At 36.2% G+C, this 20,058-nt stretch overlaps 1 protein-coding gene across 1 annotated transcript; it reads left to right on the forward strand.

The window, feature by feature from the left end:
* The first annotated feature begins 762 nt into the window (after positions 1–762).
* Positions 763–4,625, forward strand: LOC121242242. The gene is made up of 7 exons (XM_041140133.1): positions 763–2,020; positions 2,088–2,188; positions 2,288–2,459; positions 2,660–2,889; positions 2,982–3,351; positions 3,623–3,867; positions 4,533–4,625. Exons 1-7 carry the CDS (start codon positions 763–765, stop codon positions 4,623–4,625), a joined length of 2,469 nt encoding a protein of 822 aa, XP_040996067.1.
* The last annotated feature ends 15,433 nt before the right edge of the window (positions 4,626–20,058 follow it).

The raw sequence follows: 20,058 nt of genomic DNA on the forward strand, positions 1-20,058 counted from the left end.
CATTTTGAAAGCTTCTGCAGTGGGTTTGTCCGTATCGTGTTCAATCCTCGAGAACGGTCTATAAAGTAAAGATGGCGAAAACGAACGGATCCACCATAACATTGAAGACCTCACGGCGCACCACTATCTCTGGCCATAAACTTTGTCGAGCCTAGAGGCCATACACAACGACTCCAAAGACGAGGTCTTACCAGGTATGCTTGCATTGTGTCATGTGGGATCTGGGTTGAAGGTTATGTGAGATTTGGCTTGAGGGATCGAGCACTAGTGGTTCAGAAGGTAACCATATTAACGGCCAGTCAATACGGTGCGTTGGGTATTAATAAAACGATGTGCAATAAGGGTGTTTGGGTTTAATGAAACGTTTCATTTTGAGTTGTTATAGGTTATAAAGAATAAGTCGGCGCGGCGTCATTTTGCTTCGGGATGGAAATAGGAAGTTTTTCATGAGTCTGTTAGTTAGTTCTGTTATTGTTTTCTATAAAAAAGGGAGAATGATGTAAAGAAGGCAGGAATCATCTGATTGAAATGCTGTTGTAAGGAGCTTAGGGATTGCTCGAAAATCTCTCAACTAGTTCAAGAAATTCTGTGATTCATTCTTGTGTCATACTTCTTTGATTAACTCCATTAGTATTTCTATATTCTCTGTTATGCACTCTGTGTAGTAGTTCTTGTGGATCTGGTTCGTGAGTTCGAAGAAGGAGTAAGGAGGTACGTGACAATTGGTATCAACATTAGGCGATCCTTGCAACAGAGGTCGTGATGGCAGAAGGAACGCGTGGTGCAATTAAAGGTCAGCAAGATGCATCTCATAAACTTTATGAAGCAGTACAATTACAGCTTCAACATCATCAGCACTCTATCACGGGGATAACAAAAAGGTTAGATCAACTTTCTGATATGTTGAGATCTGTTGTGGAAACTGTGAATGAAATGTCTCGTAGTGATAGGGAGGTGTCTCGAGATAGAGATCAACCTCCTAGGAATCATGAGGAAAGATGTGGGTTTCAGAAAGAGTTTAGGTTGGATTTTCCTCGTTTTACTGGTCTTGATCCTGCGGGATGGATCTTTAAAGCTAATCAATACTTTGATTGCTTTCAAGTACCTTTTCATCAGAAATTAATGGTGGCATCACACCATATGGAGGGTGAGGCATTGGTGTGGTACCAAAATGCCTTGGATTCGGGCCAATTTAATTCTTGGGAGACCTTGGTGGTGGCTATGCCAGGCAAATTTGGACCATCAGCATTTGATGATCTGATGGAGGCCTTAATGAGATTAAAACAGACTAGTTCTGTTAGTCTCTATACCACACAATTTGAGGCACTGTCTAACAGGTTGAAAGGTTTATCTGATAGACATAAAATGAGCTGTTATATCAGTGGGCTGAAAGATGACATTAGAGTCCCTGTCAAAATGTGTAATCCAATGAACTTAGGGGCTGCTCTTGGCTTGGCCAAGTTACAAGAAGAGTATGTTTTGTCTTCAAGGAAACCTTGGAGGCCAAATCCTCATTTTGCTGAGAAATGGCCAGTTAATCAAAATACACTTAAAGACTTTAGTGATGAAGGGATCAAGAATGCTCTTCCCTGGAAGAGAGTGAATGCTTCTCACATGGATGAGAAGAGGAGGAAAGGGTTATGTTTTCATTGTGAAGAGAAATGGAACCCGAATCATGTTTGTAAGAAGACTAAGGTTTACTTTATTCAAGGAGATGTTGATGACTTACATCAGTCTGATGGTGAAGGGCCTCTGTGTATTGAAAATGGTGAACAAGATCCTATAGATGTTGATGCCTTAGAAGTATCTGTCAATGCTATTTCTGGCTCTATCAGTGTGAATGCTAAGAGACTGCATGGGTGTGTAGGTTCTTGTGCTGTTGAAATCCTAGTAGACTCTGGGAGCACACATAATTTTGTGGATCTCTTAGTAGTCAAGGATGCTAAATTGATGGCTCATCAAGCCTCTACTTTGCAAGTTAGAGTGGCCAATGGAGAAAAACTTTTGAGTCAAGGCAGTGGTGTGGAGACTTTTAAAATTCAAGGCTCAAGATTTTCTGTACCCCTTCCATGTTTTGGCTTTGGGAGGTTGTGATGTTGTCCTCGGGGTTCAATGGTTGAAGACCTTGGGCTCTATTACTTGGAATTTTGTTGATATGTCTATGCAATTCGAGTGGGGTGGTCAAATGGTGAGCTTACAAGGTTTAAATTGTGCCAGTATACAGATGATGTCTGGTTGGGCAAGGTTTAATTCTCATTTTGTGAATAAACAAGGTTGGTTCTGGCAGTTGTTGCCTGTGAAGCAGCAACAGGTAGAAGTTTGTGTAGAAAGACCAATGATTGACTTACTTGAAGAGTTCAGTGATTTGATGAACCTGTTGGCTTGCCCCCAAGAAGAGCTTTTGACCATCCAATCAACCTCAAGGAGGGGATTTCTCCTATTTCAGTTCGACCCTACAGGTATCCTCATTATTAGAAATCTGAGATTGAGAAAATTGTCCATGAATTGCTGCAATCTGGTGTGCTTAGGCCAAGCCAAAGTCTTTTCTCTTCTCCTATGTTGTTGGTTAAGAAGGCTGATGGCACTTGGCGTATGTGCATTGATTATAGGGCCTTAAACCATGAAACTATCAAAGATAAATTTCCAATCCCTGTTATAGATGAATTACTTGATGAATTATTTGGGGCTAGAATTTTCTCAAAGATGGATTTAAGGGTTGGATACCACCAGATTCGTGTGAGAGAGGGAGATATTCCAAAGACAGCCTTTCGAACCCATGAGGGCCATTATGAGTTTCTAGTGATGCCATTTGGACTCACTAATGCCCCTGCTACTTTTCAAGGTTTAATGAACCACATTTTCAAGCCTTTTTTGAGAAGGTTTGTCTTGGTTTTTTTTTTTTTTATGATATCCTTATATATAGTAAGGATATGGCTGAGCATTTGTTGCATGTCAAGACTGTTTTAAGTACATTAAGACAGCATACTCTTTATGCAAAAATGTCGAAGTGCAAATTTGGAGTGCAAGAGGTTGAGTATTTAGGCCACATCATAATTGGGGAAGGAGTAAAAATAGATCCAGCCAAGACTGCAGCTATGGTTAATTGGCCTGTTCCTAAAACTTTGAAGTCCTTGAGAGGATTTCTAGGATTAACGGGCTACAACAAGAAATTTATAAGAGCTTATGGGACTATAGCAGCTCCTTTAACAGCTTTATTGAAGAAAAATTCTTTTTGCTGGAATGATAAGGCTGCTGTTGCATTTGAATTGTTGAAAGCAGTTGTTACCAATCCTCCTGTGTTGAGCTTACCTGATTTCACTAAAGTCTTTACCATCGAGTGTGATGCTTCTGGTTTTGGTCTTGGGGCAGTTTTGATGCAAGAGTCTCAACCCCATAGCCTTTTATAGCAAAGCTTTGAAGGGAAAAGCCCTGCTATTATCAACCTATGAAAAAGAACTTTTGGCTTTGGTATCTGCTGTTCAGAGATGGAGGCCTTATCTGTTGGGTCATCCTTTTAAAATCAAGACTGATCAACAAGCTCTTAAGTTCTTGGTAGAATAGAAAATTGGTACTAAGACACAACATAAATGGGTTTCAAAACTCATTGGTTATAATTTCACAGTGGATTATAAGAAGGGCAAGGAAAATCTGGTTGTTGATGCCCTTTCCAGAAAATATGAGGAAGAACAAGCTGTGGTGGCTATGATTTCTTTTCCCACTCCCTTGTGGATTGAAGAACTTAAGCAGAGTTATTCTTATTTTCCTGATTATGTTGATTTGGTTCCTAAATTGCAGCAAGGGCAGCAAGGTCCAAAACATTTCTCTACTCAGCAAGGGTTGTTACTCAGAAAGGGCAAAATAGTTGTGGTCTCATCTTCATCTATTTTGTCCAAGATCTTGTAGTATATTCATGAGAATCCACAAGCTGGCCATGTTGGTTATCACAAGACTCTTCAGAGAGCACGAAGGGATTTTTGGTGGCCAGGTCGGAGAAAGGATGTGAGGAAGCTAGTCAAGGAATGTGAGACTTGTCAAGTCAGTAAAAGTGAGAATGTGAAGTATCTTGACCTTTTACAACCCTTACCTATTCCTGATTCCCCATAGTTGGATATATCCATGGATTTCATTGAGGGTTTGCCCCTTTCTAATGGGTTTTTTGTAGTGTTGTCTGTTGTGGACAACTCACTAAATTTGCTCATTTCTTTCCTCTCTCCCATCCTTACACTACAGTTAAGGTAGCTCACATTTTTCTTAATGGTGTTTTCAAGTTGCATGGCTTACCTCGATCCATAGTTTCTGACAGAGATGCAGTTTTCACAAGTTCTTTTTGGAAGTAGTTGTTTCTCTTGCAAGGTGTTTCTCTGGACTTTACATCTTCATACCATCCTCAATCTGATGGACAAACAAAAGCATTAAATAAATGCTTGGAGGGTTACTTGAGATGTTACTGCAGTCAACAACCAAAAGAGTGGACTTCATGGATGGCTATGGCTGAGTGGTGCTATAACACTACTCTACATTCTTCCATTCAGATGACTCCTTTCGAGGCTCTTTATGGTTATGGTCCACCTAAACTCATCTCTTATGTGCCTGGCATTTCCTCTAATCATGCTGTGGATCAGTAGTTGAGAACAAGAGATGAACTGTTGAGTTTGTTGAAAGATAACATGGCAAAGGCCCAGCACAAGATGAAATTTTTTGCTGATAAAGGGAGAACAGAAAGATCTTTTCAGGTTGGTGATTGGGTTTTCTTAAGGCTTCAGCCTTATAGGCAGAAGACTGTGGCTATGCGTCATAACATGAAGTTAGCTCCAAGGTTTTAGGGGCCATTTCAAGTTCTGCATAAAGTTGGCTCAGTAGCTTATAAACTGGATTTGCCACCCTTATCCAAAATTCACCCCGTTTTCCAAGTGTCTTGTTTAAAAAAGAAGCTGGGGCAGCACATCATTCCCTTACCAACTTTGCCTCCCACTGATTCTAGTGGTCACTTGCAACCTAAGCCACGGGAGATACTGGAAAGGCAAATGCAGAAGAGAGGTAACCATGCCATGGCTGAAGTTTTAGTGAGTTGGGTGGGAGCTGCTCCTGAGGATTCCTCTTGGGAATGTCTTTGGAAATTGAGGCAACTTTATCCTCATTTAGTAGGTATTGTGTTGTAAATGGTGGGATCTGGGTTGAAGGCCTTGTGGGCAAGTCCTTTAAGAGGGGGATAATGTCATGTGGGATCTGGGTTGAAGGTTTTGTGAGATTTGGCTTGAGGGATCTAGCAGTAGTGGTTCAGAAGGTAACCATATTAACGTCTAGTCAATACGGTGCACAATAAGGGTGTTTGGGTTTAATGAAACGTTTCGTTTCGAGTTGTTATAGGTTATAAAGAATAAGTCGGCGCGGCGTCGTTTTGCTTCAGGATGGAAATAGGAAATTTTTCACGAGTCTGTTAGTTAGTTATGTTATTGTTTTCTATAAAAAAGGGAGAATGATGTAAAGAAGACAGGAATCATCTGATTAAAATGCCATTGTAAGGAGCTTAGGGATTGCTCGAAAATCTCTCAACTAGTTCAAGAAATTATGTGATTCATTTTTGTGCCATACTTCTCTAATTAACTCCATTAGTATTTCTATATTCTCTGCTATGCACTCTGTGCAGTATTCTTGTGGATCTGGTTCGTGAGTTCGAAGAAGGAGTAAGGAGGTACGTGACACATTGTCTCCCTACTGCTCATATTTTTAACACATGCCATGGTTTAAGTATTTCCATTATGATTTTTAATTTTCTATGTTGGAATCGATGGGGTGGTTTGTGCACACAAAAATGCTATGGGGATGTATTGTAGTGGTTTTGAGTAGCTTTCGTTTGGTAATGAATTTTGAGTTTGAGTGACTATTACAATTGGAAAAAGAAAGAAAAATGAAGAGTTTGATATTCTTTTTTCTGAGAAATGTTATTTTGGTTTTAGAAGAAGTGGTGGAGTCTCCTAAAATTGTGTTTGAGGAAGTTTTTTTTTTCAGTCATGGAAACTGTGGCAAAATACAGAGAAAAAAAAAAGAGATTTTTTATGGTACTTTTTCTCCATAAGTAACAACACCATGTATTACCTAAAAAAAATCAATTTTGGAATCTATAAATACAAACCACATTCTATATTGTTTTATCATTTCGTTCACGTTCATCTTCTTTGACTGTCGTTGGATTTTCAGACTACGTAACCTAATGAAAATTTAGTTTGAACTTAAATTGTATTCAATGCCAGTTCTAAAATTGTCTACGCTCGTGTCGTCTAACTAACCATTGACAGGTATGGCTGACATTATTTGTTTATAAATTCATTTTCATTCATGTTTTCATATACATAATTCATATTAGTTGCTGCAATTAATCACTAGCCTTCTATATTTATCCTTCATCTGCATCTACCCATCTTTTCACATGGCTATGTATTATATTTTATTAATATGCGGTTTTAGCTATTTCACATGGATGATCCGGAGAATACACACGTTGATCATGAGATACGGGTAGATGAGATGGATGATGTTTTCGTTGAGATGATGTATGGGTACTCCATTAGTGGTGCACTACGACCAGGCAAGATCACAAGTAGGGACCACACTTTGTACACTTAACGCCTTTCTGCTCTGGGTACAAAGACATTTTATGCGAACCAAGTCAAGGGCAAAATACAAAGGCTGAAGAAGAGGCAACGGCAGTTCACCAATCTCATAGGCCAAACAAGTATGGGATGGGATCCTGACACCAAAACGGTGATAGCCAGTGACAAGCACTAGGCAAATACCATTAGGGTAAGCTAATATTATTTGAACGAATTTAATATTATTGTGTGCTGCAGTTCAATACATGTTTCCTTCAATTTATTTCATTGTCTTGGTAACCAAAATATCTAAGAAGCGACTTGATATATTTGAACTAGGTGAAATCAGACTGGAAGTAATTTCAGAAAGCGGGGGTGCCCAAAATATGTGGAGTTTTGCACCATTCTTGGCATGTTTGTTGCCATCGGGACACTTCACCACTCTTCAGCCCATCCAATGCCAACTAGTGACGAGGAGCGTTGGCTTGATGTAGAGATGCGACATCGGAGCCCAGCATTGGGCACGCAGTCAAGAGTGGAGGTTGATATTGATGACATAAGTGTTTCCATGGGGATACCTTCTACAGGACCATCCACACACTCGTCATATTGGTGTCAAAATAAGGGGGAGCGAATAAGGAAGGTCGAGGAGGAGTTATCGGACTTCCTCGATGTGATGAAGGAAACAAATTTAGCACGACAAAAGTGCTATGAGGAGAGGTGAGGCTATGTCAGCAAAGCGTAGTAAGGGCTCGACGCCGACCATGGACATCAATGACGGATGGGATCTGTTTGCGCATTGTGTGGAATTGTTGTAGTCAATGCAACCAAAGTTGCCGTATGAGAATTTTTTTCGTGCATTCAACCAACTATGTGATCTCATAATCCAGCGGGACTTTTTAGCCATGGATGACAAGCATAGGCAAGCATGGGCCATGCAATGTTGATTTGGTGCAGTTGTTTTTACTGCTTTTATGTCATTTTCTTTATATCATTATGTATTAAAACTTTTTATTGCTTCATGTCATTTTCTTTAATTATTACTATGCGAATGTACTTGCCTATATGCTACTTGGTATTAGTATTGTTTGGAATATTTGTTTGTTATGGAAATCTATGGATGGCACTAATTTGGAAATTCATGGGTACTGAATTTTTGGATCACTTTATTGGTAGCAGGTGGAGTGAAAAAATTAAATTGTAACAATATTTGTTATTATCTTAGGCTTTTATTTCATTCAAAAGTCAGTTCATCTGAGCATTTTATTGCACCATATTATTCACAGCATGATGGCATTTATTGGTTGATGAATATTATTTTATTTCTGGACGGCACTGAGTTGATAGCAGCTTTTATTGCTCAAGATAGTGCGAATCGTTGGCACTATCTTGACACCGGGTTTTACAGCTCAAGATTGATAGCATGTTTTATTGCACCAAATTCTCGTTGGGCAGGTTTTATTGTACTATACATATTAATTAATTGACCAAACCTTGTTTTTGTTAATAATTTATAGTTTATTATACGTAGAATATATGTTATGTGTAGTTTTTATTTGATTGGTAATCACATACATGATTAATGGCTAATCAGGTTGAGGTACCACATCATGCAATCAAGCCCCTCAATCACATGCACGCACCTGATCATTTCACATCTATTATAGTGAGTTGATACGCGGTATTTTGCTCAAGCTTGTTCACAGCATGTTGGATTTATTATGTGTAGTTTAAGATTATTTTATTTCATGAAGTTAGTTAATAGCAGGTTTTATTGCACCAGATTGACATTGGGCTATAAAAGGCTTTTATTTCATGATTCAGTGAGTAGAGATGAAATTGTTGCAGGGGGTGAGTAGGGTATTGAAGAGGCTTTTAATTCATATTCAGTGAGAAGAGATGAGAGGCTTTTATTTCATGATTCAGTGAGTAGAGATGAAATTATTCCAGGGGTGAGTACGTTGTATAGTTTATTGGGTATTGAAGAGGCTTTTAATTCATGATTCAGTGAGTAGAAATGAATCAAAAACAATTTGAGTATGTTGGACATTTATTGGGTATTTCTTTGATTGGTAAGTACGTTGGGTATTTATTGGTGAATGACTTACGTCGTTCACCCATCTCCCTTTTATATTTTCTAGTATTGGTTGCTGGTTCAATATCACACAAAGCACTACATAAATAATTGTTCACAGCTGGTTCAATGCACAGACGATAAAGAACCAACACCAATTTTTGGGAGTAAAGGCCTTATACATGACTCTTTTTGCGTGAAGCCATCAGGTTTGAAATTTCTATGCTTATATTATTTTAATTTTAAGAACAATAAACTAAGATTATATTCTCTACGCTTGCACATATCTACATCCATACTGTTTTATTTCTTGGGTATCTTCTAATTTAAACAGTGGTTCTTGTAGTTTGATTGCACCTATCCACATCCATTGCAAAATTGAGACAAAATTTTATCCTTGTTTCAATCGACAAATATTGCAGGCTTCGAGGACAATTGCTTGAAATTTGAACTATTATTTATATAGAAATAATGGATGATGAACTTGTTTGGTTATCATTTGAAGGTGGAGAAGATGTAAATAGTGACGATAAAGGGAGTTCTAGTGATGATGAGCACGAAGCGGTTGAGCTAGTTGCTGTTATTAGGATCATATTATGTCTAATAGGATGGGAAAGTCGAATGACACAACACAACATAGGCATTCGGGGAGATGAGTACATTATACAAATTTTGAATGGACATCCGAGTAATTGTAAGAATATGTTTCGGATGGAGGTTTCAACATTTCGTGCATTATGCTCGTTGTTACGTAACAATCACTTTTTGCATGATTCTAGATGATCGGTGACTGTGGAGGAATCTGTTGCAATGTTTTACCTAATTGTTGGCCACGTACAAGCCCAATGAATTGTGGCAACCAATTTCAACATTCGAGGCAAACAATTAATAAATATGTGAGAAAGGTGATGAAGGTCTTAAATGAGCTTGGGAAACATATTATCAAGCCAAATTTCATAGACGAGGTGTATCCATATATTGCAAGGAACAATCGAAATCTAACTTGGTATGGAGTAAGAAATTCTCAATTATTTACTGTGATGTCACCAGATTTTCGCTTGGGATCGGAAGGACATCTGAAGCGTCGGGACATGCAACACAAGGTTACATACCCTTCTTTCATGACATATAAGATACAATGTTCTTGACATGCATCTAGCACTATACAATATTCGTAGCGGATAATTTTTCTTTTGAGCAATACTATGCACCAAACTTAAAATATTTCAAATAGTTAAAACATAATCTATGCATACTTAACAAAATAAACATTCACGATTACAGCACGGGTCTCAGAAGACTATAATCTCAAAACAATGGAGACCTGGCTCCATAATTATATTGCCAAAATACACTATTGGGCTAGTTCTTTGAGTAACTCGTATAACTCGACTAATGATGTCAGAATACTATCCAAAGACCTAATTATGGAAGCTGTAAGCTCCGTGTTACGTTTACGATATCTAGTCGACCTTCTCCAATCTGTCAGTGTCTACTTCTTACTCTGATCCTGACACATCGCCTACCATTCGGGAGAAATGGTAGTTGAGACTACCACGGTAAGATTTGATTACAAATCTAAGTAAGTTAATAAGAAATTTTCACACAGGTTAATGATGCATGCATGATAGTAAAAATATGAATGTATAATCAAAATCATAAGTAAGCATATCATAACTTGACATATAGCATGACATAAATGACATAACTTGAACTGAAACTGAAACTTAGCTTGACATGACATGGCATGTACGTGAACTTAAAATATAACATGGACTAGCAATATAGCATGAATGTGAACTTGAAACATAACATAGACTTGAAACATAGCATGAACGTAAACATACATAATTTGAACATGAACTTGAACATAACATGAACTTGAGCATAACATAATACAAATCTGAACTTAAAACATAACGTGAACATGAACATGAACATGACATAACATGAACGTGAACATAACCTAACATGAACGTAAACTTGAAACATAACATGAATGTGAACTTAAACATAACATAACGTGAAACATGACTTGAACGTGAAATACATAAATTTGGAATCTTATTCAATAGACTTAATTAATAAAAGTAACCATACGGGTGCTACACAGTTGTGTGTCCCTGCCTATTACTGTATCACAACACATGTATCCATACTAGCTGTGAGTGCCTTAATATGTACTCTACAGTTATTGTGGCCCCACATATTATACGTGTCATAATCGTTATATCTCATATAGTGCATGCTCCACAATTATTATGATCTCATACTTCATGCTCCACAGTTGTTGTGGCCTCATGAAAGTCTTGTGCCACACTTACTATGGACATACATAACATAAAGTGTGGCTCCATCGGTGTTAATACCTAGCGCACTCTAGTGACCAGCTAGTTAGATCTCATTCACAATCTATTACTGTACTTCGTCAACTCAGGGAATTTCACACCTATTTAAACACTCCAGCTTCAACAAAAGATTGCCACTAGGATATTACTCTATCCTAACGCTTAGGGTAGTGATTGACATGAATAACTTAACTGGCATACATGACATTCCGTAAAGTGACGTGATATGAACGTGACATAAAAGACAGAAGTCCTGATGTAGCTTAACGTGACATGAATGTAAGACGACAGACATGACATACTTTGAGACATAAATGTAATAGACAACATTCCCTAACATGGCATATATGTAACAGACAATATTTTGTATCATGGCATAACATGTGATAGTGAATATTACGTGACATGACATACATGTAATAGACGGCATATGTAATGTGACATATTTACAACAGATAATAATATGAGACAGAATATATTATGTAATAGATAAGATTTTCATGACAGAATAATTCGTGTAGTAGATAAATATGTGATGACATGGCATGACATGGCATGGCATATATAACAATATACGAACATAAACTGTAGTTTCCTTACACATCACATATACATAGTAAATTGATAGTAAGTTAAGAGCTAACTTACCTCGATTGTCGCATTCTACGAAAATAAAGTGTGAAACACGAGAAACTGTAAGAGGGTATTCTAAAAGTTATAACTCTAATTACTAACAATTAGAAATGTGAAAAGAGACAATTTAGAGTAAAATTACTATTTTACCATCTACATGTGAAAAAATGACTATTTTACCCATAACTTAAGGATTTCACATCCTAACTCTAAAAATTACCAAAATTTACATTTCTCATTGTTATTTTTATCATAAACTCAAATATCAACTCAGAAAATTTAAAATCCTTCACAACTATGAAAAATTCACAATGGCCGAAACATTCATAGGTCATTTCTCTTGATTTTAGTTGTAATTTCTTCCATCTTCAAAACCTATGATTAAACCAAAATTTTGTAACAAAGATTTTCCTATCCTAAGTTTAAAAATATACTTAAAAATTTCATTAAGAAAAAGCTAATCATCAACACAAAACTTTTTGTAAAAAGATTCAAACTTTTTAACAAAAAGTAAACTCTTAAATCACAAGTTTTGACATTATTAAAAACATATTCAAGAATTCCAAAAAAGTCAAATTTACTTCTAACATATTCATAACATCATTCTAAGATCAACCATGCTTTAAATCATAAAAAAAAAGTCACTAAAAATCACAAAACAACACTGAAAATTTTAGTTTTACACTTACTCCAAAACATAAACTTTTCTCTCAACTAATTTTGATCAATCTCTTGCTCTATGGCTTAAAGATATGTGATCTTCAAACTAAAACATCACATGGTTTAAAAATGTGTCATAAAGAAGATCCAACCATCAAATCTAAAATCACAGGGCTAAAACTCAATAAAACATGGATCTATCCCAAAAATATCAAATCTTAGGCCTAACCAAAATCCTCTTGCATAGAAAAATTATATCTTTAGAAATAATACTAAATATCTTAAAAATAATATTCTAACATGTATATAAGAGGTTTAGGATTATCACATAAAATATCAAAACATTTGGAATAAGTTAAGACCACGAAATATTCCAACTTTCACAAAACAAAAACTGTTTTTCCACTTCTAGTTTTCAAGTTTCTAAATCTAAGAAAATCTATCATCAAAAACTTTATTCATGCAACAAAACCTCAATGAAAATTCATAAACACAGTCTAACAGCACTCTATAAAATGTTTGGACCAAGATATGTCCATTAGCTTAGTAAAAAATTCCAAAACATAACATACTCTCCAATTTCACGCCCAGAATGACTTTTTCATGGTTAGAAATACTTTTGACTAAACAAATGAGCATGAAATGAGACTAATAAGATTTTCACAAAAACCAAACTCAAAGATGAACAACTTTTGTGATGGAGGCAACATGAGAAAATACATACAAAAGGTCTAAAATATCCATGCAAAAAGATTCAAGAATCTGTCTGAGAGAGCTCTTTTGAGTTTTCTCTAAGAACGAGATGAAGAAGTAATGAAAGGGAGTGAAATGTGTCTTGCACGACTTTAGACTTCTGGAGGGAGAAGTTATGGGCTTGAATGACCCTTGATTGGAGGTGGCTATGGGACATAAAGTGGAGAATAGTGAAGGGAAAGGATTGCCTGCAGCAGTTGTGAGATATGAAGGTTGATGGGATGGATCTTTTCTTCGCATCAAGACACTATTAGGTATAGCCAATGGCAGTAGATGGTCTGCCATATGGGGGAGGAAACTTGTTCAAGAAGTTTTACCAAGGTGGCCAAATTCGTGGGCCTTGATGGACCTCAACCAAGTGGGCTTCAATTTGGGGTTTAAAGGGGGTTTGGTTAGGGTTTGAGGTGCTATCAAGCCCAAATCTAATTTTTCTTGACCCAATCAAAATTTAAAGGTTTAAAATGTTGGATAATGATGTCATAACAAGGATTTGATTAACACAATACTATAAATCAGATTAAAAAGGGTTTGGAGGCCAACTTTAGGGTTTGGGAAACCATTTAGGGTTTTGGTTTCAACCAATATTTTGGGGTTTCAATTGGATTCCAACTATTTAGGGTTTTGCTAGGATTGAAATTCTCTTTGATCCGGCACAATTTGGTTGATCATACGAAACAAAGTTTTGTTTAGGTGGCTGATCTCACACATTGATTTCCTTCACAAATCTATCTAATGGTTCCTCATGGTGTCAAGTTTTTAATACTATTCGCTATGTGTGGTTAAGATCTTGCTAAATGTCCAAATAAAACTTCTTTAACCTAATTTAGATATTTCACACTGTGATTTTGAAAACACTACACTAGGTGCACTAATCGTGGTTACTATTCACTCAAAAGAAATGTATAATAAACTTTGTACTAAAAAGTCCTAAATATTCATACTAACCTATAGTGAAAATTGTTTACTGAAATTCAACCCCAAAGTGTCCCTAAAAAATAATTTCACAATTTCGAGCAGGCGTTTCGTCCGAAATTATGAAAATTGGCTATTACGTCATAAAATCTTAAATAATCAACCAAGTCTAATGGTGTAGACAAAAACACATTCTAACACTTTTTAACTACCTCAAATAATTAAATTCATATTTCTAGCACCATAGTGAGTCATAACATTGACTATATTGACAGACTAAAACCTGTGCGATTGGTCGATTCGTAACAACTTATGAGATTTTCATGAGGTTCCTAAAGTCAATAGAAATTCTAGCAGTGAATTTCTAGCGAGCTGTTACATTTACAACCAAGCCTTAATTTTTCAAACTACTGGATTTGAAACCATAATTAAATATATCCACCATAATTTGTTTACACGTGATTTTATTTCTGAGTTGACAACAATGTGTTGGAGCGATGGACAACACTATGATAGACACAGTAGTACCAACCTTAGTACGTGAGGCATATAGAAACTGGTATGGGCGACTTGTCCAAAATGTATTTTGTATATGTGACTTCGATATGAAGTTCATATTTCCATATAGCGGATGGTAGGGAACAATACATGACGCTCATGTCTTTCTCCATGTGGCGAGTCAAGGATCTGCCCAATTTCCATGGCTGCCTGAAGGTATATTTCACATTTTATTTAACGGGTAATATGTTTGGTTTTTTGTCATATTTTTTTCCCTTTCAAGTCGTTATTGTCCAACTGTAGGAATCTATGTTGTCAGGTAAATATTATTTGGCCGATTTTGCTTTCCCTTGCACAGGGGGATTTTGCCCCCATATCTTCGAGAACGCTACCATAGAAGTGAGCACCATAATCAACATCAATTTAGAAGGTACAAATCTATTTTAATTACCGTCATCTATCGCTTCGTAATATCATCGAACGCACTTTTGGGATTTTTAAAGAACGGTTTAAAATTTTAAGAATAATTTCTTGTTATTCTATTAGGCGGTAACGACTAATCGTGACAGCATGTTGTGTGCTACATAGTTTCATTCTAAATTTCATTAGAATGGTCACTCCTGACGACTGGATATTTTGGTATTGGAGCAGGGTTCAGCTCCATGTTCTTAATAACACGGTTCATGACGAGGCGAGGCCATATGGTTTTTTTGAAATCACGACTGAAGTAGCAGAAGCTATGGTGGCAATAAGATATGGGATTGCCATACCTATGTGGCAAATAAGGGTGGTCATTGAACATGTAATTAAAAGTAATTGTGTATGTACCATTTTGTGCACACTTTTTAATGGTGTATGTGTTCTAATATAATTAATTAATAACCTTAAAAAGTAGTAGCATTTGTGCGTATGCATTAATTTAAACGGATATTGCTAATTTACGCAATATATTACCGACTTATGAGTAAAATGTTAATATCATATTACCCAACGTATTACCCTATTATTTTAAAATAGGAAGCATATTTTATTAGTGAGATTTTTTGGCACTATGCTACAAGCAATTTTGTTATATTAATTGCACGCTGTCTACCCTCTTCTCATTAATGCATGTCTGACATCTTATCATATTTAACATATTTATCTTTTTTTCCTCTTCTCAATCTCGGCTTGCCTTCTCCATTGCTTACCTCACCCATAAATTTGCTTTCTTCATTGCTCATCATGCACACCCATTGCTCAGATTCTTTGTTGGACTTGTGTATGTATGGTGTCTGACCTTATTCCAAACACATTTCATTACGAGTCTTTTACTTACATGCTAATGTGGGGGCTTAAGGGATGTATCCTCCACACTGCTAATGTGATATGCAAGATGAGCTTGAAATTAAAGTCTTTTATGAAATAAGTTATGTCATATCAATGATATGTAAGATGTATAATTCATATCGAAGTATAATTTTTTTAGAGAAATGTTTCATCAACAAAGAAATCACATAAAAGTAAATTGATAAACTGATGTGGATTGATATGATTGGTCCTACTAGTTACTTTTACTTTGAAGTAGATAGATGTATTAGATAAACTCACATCAGTTTATGAATTTGTTTTTATGTAACCTCTTTGTGGATGTAATACTTCTCTTATTTTGTCATTGCAACACTTCCTTAAGAGATAACAAGATACATAGGAGAGGGTGAAGACAATATAAGGTTTCTCAACAAACATTTATTACAATTGATACAATGATTAGAAAAATTAATTAAAAAATAATTTTGGAATTAATAAAACAAACTACATTCTATATTGTTATTGACTTTACTGTATTTAATTTACAAAAAATAAAATCGTGGAAATATTGAAAGAAGATGAATATGTGTGGAGTAATAGCTTGATTCTTCTTCACATTTGTTTATTTATTTGATGAGTTTTGAGAGGTAAAAGCATTTATGAAAGAAAGAAAGAATTTTCAGTTGATAGTTTGGTGGCACAGCTGCACGTCTTTGTACATAAGACCGTACGGTTCATGGGAAAAGCGAAAAGAAATTTCACAATCAACCTTTATGTCTTCTTGTCAGGGCACTGAATTGGCCCGTGGGTCCCACTCAAGTCATGTCAAGTAAAAAATTCTCATCTTATCTCTATAAACAAACACATATTTTTAAAAACAATCTCATCTGAACTCAACTCACATATCTCAATATTATTCACACATAACTTAAAAAAAATCTCAATTCATCTCATCTCAACTGTAGCTCAACCCAGAAAACAAAGAGACTATAACATTGGGCATAAATGCTTGTTGATGTTGAGGAAAGAATACTGGCAACCAATGACTAGAATCAATATATGCAATAGGCAAGAAAGAAACAGTCATCCAATAGGCGACAAAAGGGTAATTAAATGAAACATACCTTTAGGGACCTGGGATAGGCTCTTAAGGGGACCATCGTCCTCAGCAAGGAACCTCAACCAACCTAGTCTACCTCGAGCTAGGATTGATGCTGATAAGATAAGTCCTTATGAGACATCATGGCCGAAAGGACACTATAAATACAAAATCATACTTTCAAAGAGAAGAATCACACCATGTAAGTTGTTGCACCTCCAACCCCTATTCGTGGTTTGGCGAGGAACCATGGAGCCCAGGATGCATGCCGCATGAGTTATGTCCATTTATGCATGTAGCAGTCTTGTGTGGTTATATGTTAAGCACACATATATAAAAGTCATAGCAAAAAGGGTAATGTATTAGTTGGAAACTAATATCAATAGTACTAGATGTTTAGACATTGCTCTCCTGTCACTAACACTATCCATAAGTCACGACCACATCACCATTTAAATAATACAAATCAAGATTCATTCAGTGCCTAACTCAAATAATATTAAATTATAGATTGTTCTTTGCCCAAATACAATTAAACATCTTAAAAAAAAGAAATTACAATCTTAATGGGGATAGGCCCCCTTGCTATTCCTCAGGTTGCACCAGTCATCCTTTCTTAAAGTAATCCTTTCGAGCTACATCTATATCAAAGTCTACGATTTTGATGGACAAAATCATAATGGGTCTACCATGGCGATATTTCAATGAAATCTCAGTAAGTCAAAATCGAAAACAACATATTAATGTAAGAAATGACGATGAATATGAATGCAACATTTTTGAGTAAACAAGGAGGCAAATCCCATTTAACATAGGTATACTGAGGTACCAACCTCCAAGCAAAATAACATAACCATGATTCAATGTAAAACGTCACCGAGTTCCTAGTGCCCAAATCAATATACGGTAAACATCACTAAGCACCCAATGCCTGAATCAATACACAGTATACATCATCGAGACCCCAGTGCCCAAATCATCTTATAACATATCATATCATTTCTCGAATCCCTAGTGCAAATCATCAGGTGAAATCACTTCACTAGCAATAACCATTTTTTAACGTTTCTCACTACAACTCCCCATAACTGGCAACACATACACCCTGGCTCTCTTCGCCACATTGTGAGTAACAACTATGCGTATGAATTTGTAACAAGGGACACCCGGTTTCGTGCCCAGTGCATTTATGACCAAGTGTCCTCTAGTCTCTGCTAGCAAAGAGACAACGATGTCAACCCAAGAGCATTGTCGTCTCACTAGGTGACAACCTAGGGGATGCTACTCAATTCTTAAGCATTGTCGAGTAACCAGAGAAGCTCCATTGAGATAATGCCAAAATTGCCCCATCTCAACTTTGGATTCGTGATCCATTCACACACCCAGAACTTCTCTTGAAATCGATACAATAAGTACTTGAAAGCGCATCATCAAATAATCAATAATTTGTAATAAGGAAACTTGCACTTTGGAAACAAAACATGAGAGACTAAGACTAAGAAGTAGAAGATGGACACCCTGAACATAACCACAGACATTTATCCCTGAGTGTTGCGCTGAAGTTATTAGCCTCCTTGTCGATAATGACTTCAAGCTTAGCTTGCTCTTTGAAGTTCAGGACAACTAAGAGAGAGAGAAATAGAGAGAGAGAGAGAATTTGAATAGTTGGAGATTTCAGACATGAGATGAAGATTGATAGCGAAAATTTCTCTTATACATGCAGTCCTATCTATCATGGGTCTGACAACTCTCGTCTCTAATTGGTTGAGGGAAAATCATGAATCTTGATCGTCCATACGTACGGTGGAGAAGGATGGCAAAGGTTGAGTTGATTGATGGAACGAGTCTTGCACATCCCTAAAGCTTGCCTTGGAAATAGAAGATCAGCCTGCTGCCTATGAAATTCATCCACATGGCGTTAAGCTCAATTGTGTGGTAAGACGTAGTCTTCGAATCTATATTTCTCTTTTTCCATGTGTGCTCTAGTTAAGACAGCATTGATGGAGTACAGGCCTTGATAAGTCACCTGTTACCATCTGAGCATTCATGTGCTATCTTTGGGTATTCCAGTTCCCATATTGTGTTTTAGGATATTTGTCCTGAAAATACTTTCGTGTTCACATGTTGATCACCTAGTGTCTTTGTTTCCTCCTGGATTTGCTCGCCTTACATATTGTCAACACGCCCTTTCCTGGCCCGATGTAGAACGCGTATCTCTTTGGTCCTCTTATTCATTACTCGCCCAAAGTGACACTTGACTTGCTCACTTGTGTTCCTCACCCTTGGCCTTTGCTCGCCCTATGTTTTGGTTTGCATATCTCGTTCGCTCACCTAGCACCCCACATGCTTCTTGCTTAGGCATCACTTTTTGTCTTCTTCCCAGTTGCATTTGCCTGCTTGTGGGGAGTTCCTTCCTTTGAATATGTGAGGTCTTCACGTAAGGTACTTAGTCCTTATAAAAACACTCACGGGTATGTATTGTAAACACCATTTCACTTGATTAAGAGAACATAACTTTTCTTTGACTTAACTATTGGAAGTATCACCACTGGGTTTCTTGAGGCTATATATTTGATTGCAAGTTGATTGGAAAGCAACATTGTAGGCACCACTGTAAATTATATTAACATGCAAGTTTTTCAAGCGATTTTACTCAATTCCTTCTATTTGCAACCTAATGTAATGGATAAAGGATCCGCATTAATAATGTCTCCTAATTTAATTTATAAGATTTAAATTTATGAATTTTTCTTATAATTAAATAATATTATATCAACAATATAAAATAAATGTCCTCCACGTGAACTTGAAAATAATTTTTTTTATCAGGGTGCATTTGAGAATACAAGTATTCTCAATTATTTCATTGCCAAACATCATTCAAATACAAAATATTTTTCAATTTTAAATATTCAACCTAATCAGTACCTAATGTTTACAATTTTTTCAAACTTCTAAATAAAACATACAAAATAATATAACATTTTTAAATTTTAATACTATTAAAAATTTATATTAAAATAATTTTTTAATTTTATAATATTTTTATTTAATTTTTTGTCTCTCATTTTTTAAAATTTAATAAAATACGTTAACCTAAATTATTTTATTATTATTATTATTCATATTTTAAATATTCATTTTCTACTCTACGTTTCGCCGTTTCGGTCGAGGGATTGCGATTTTTTATTTTTATATTTT

The sequence above is a fragment of the Juglans microcarpa x Juglans regia genome, chromosome 8D, assembly GCF_004785595.1.
Source record: "Juglans microcarpa x Juglans regia isolate MS1-56 chromosome 8D, Jm3101_v1.0, whole genome shotgun sequence".
NCBI lineage: Eukaryota > Viridiplantae > Streptophyta > Magnoliopsida > Fagales > Juglandaceae > Juglans > Juglans microcarpa x Juglans regia.

Bases quoted from the DNA above. Each gene is read 5' to 3' on its own strand.
- LOC121242242 (XM_041140133.1), top strand. From the start codon at position 763: ATGGCAGAAGGAACGCGTGGTGCAATTAAAGGTCAGCAAGATGCATCT. The intron at 2,189-2,287 runs GTGAGCTTACAA...TGGTTCTGGCAG, and splicing joins TCGAGTGGGGTGGTCAAATG to TTGTTGCCTGTGAAGCAGCA. The intron at 2,890-2,981 runs GTTTTTTTTTTT...ACATTAAGACAG, and splicing joins TTTTGAGAAGGTTTGTCTTG to CATACTCTTTATGCAAAAAT.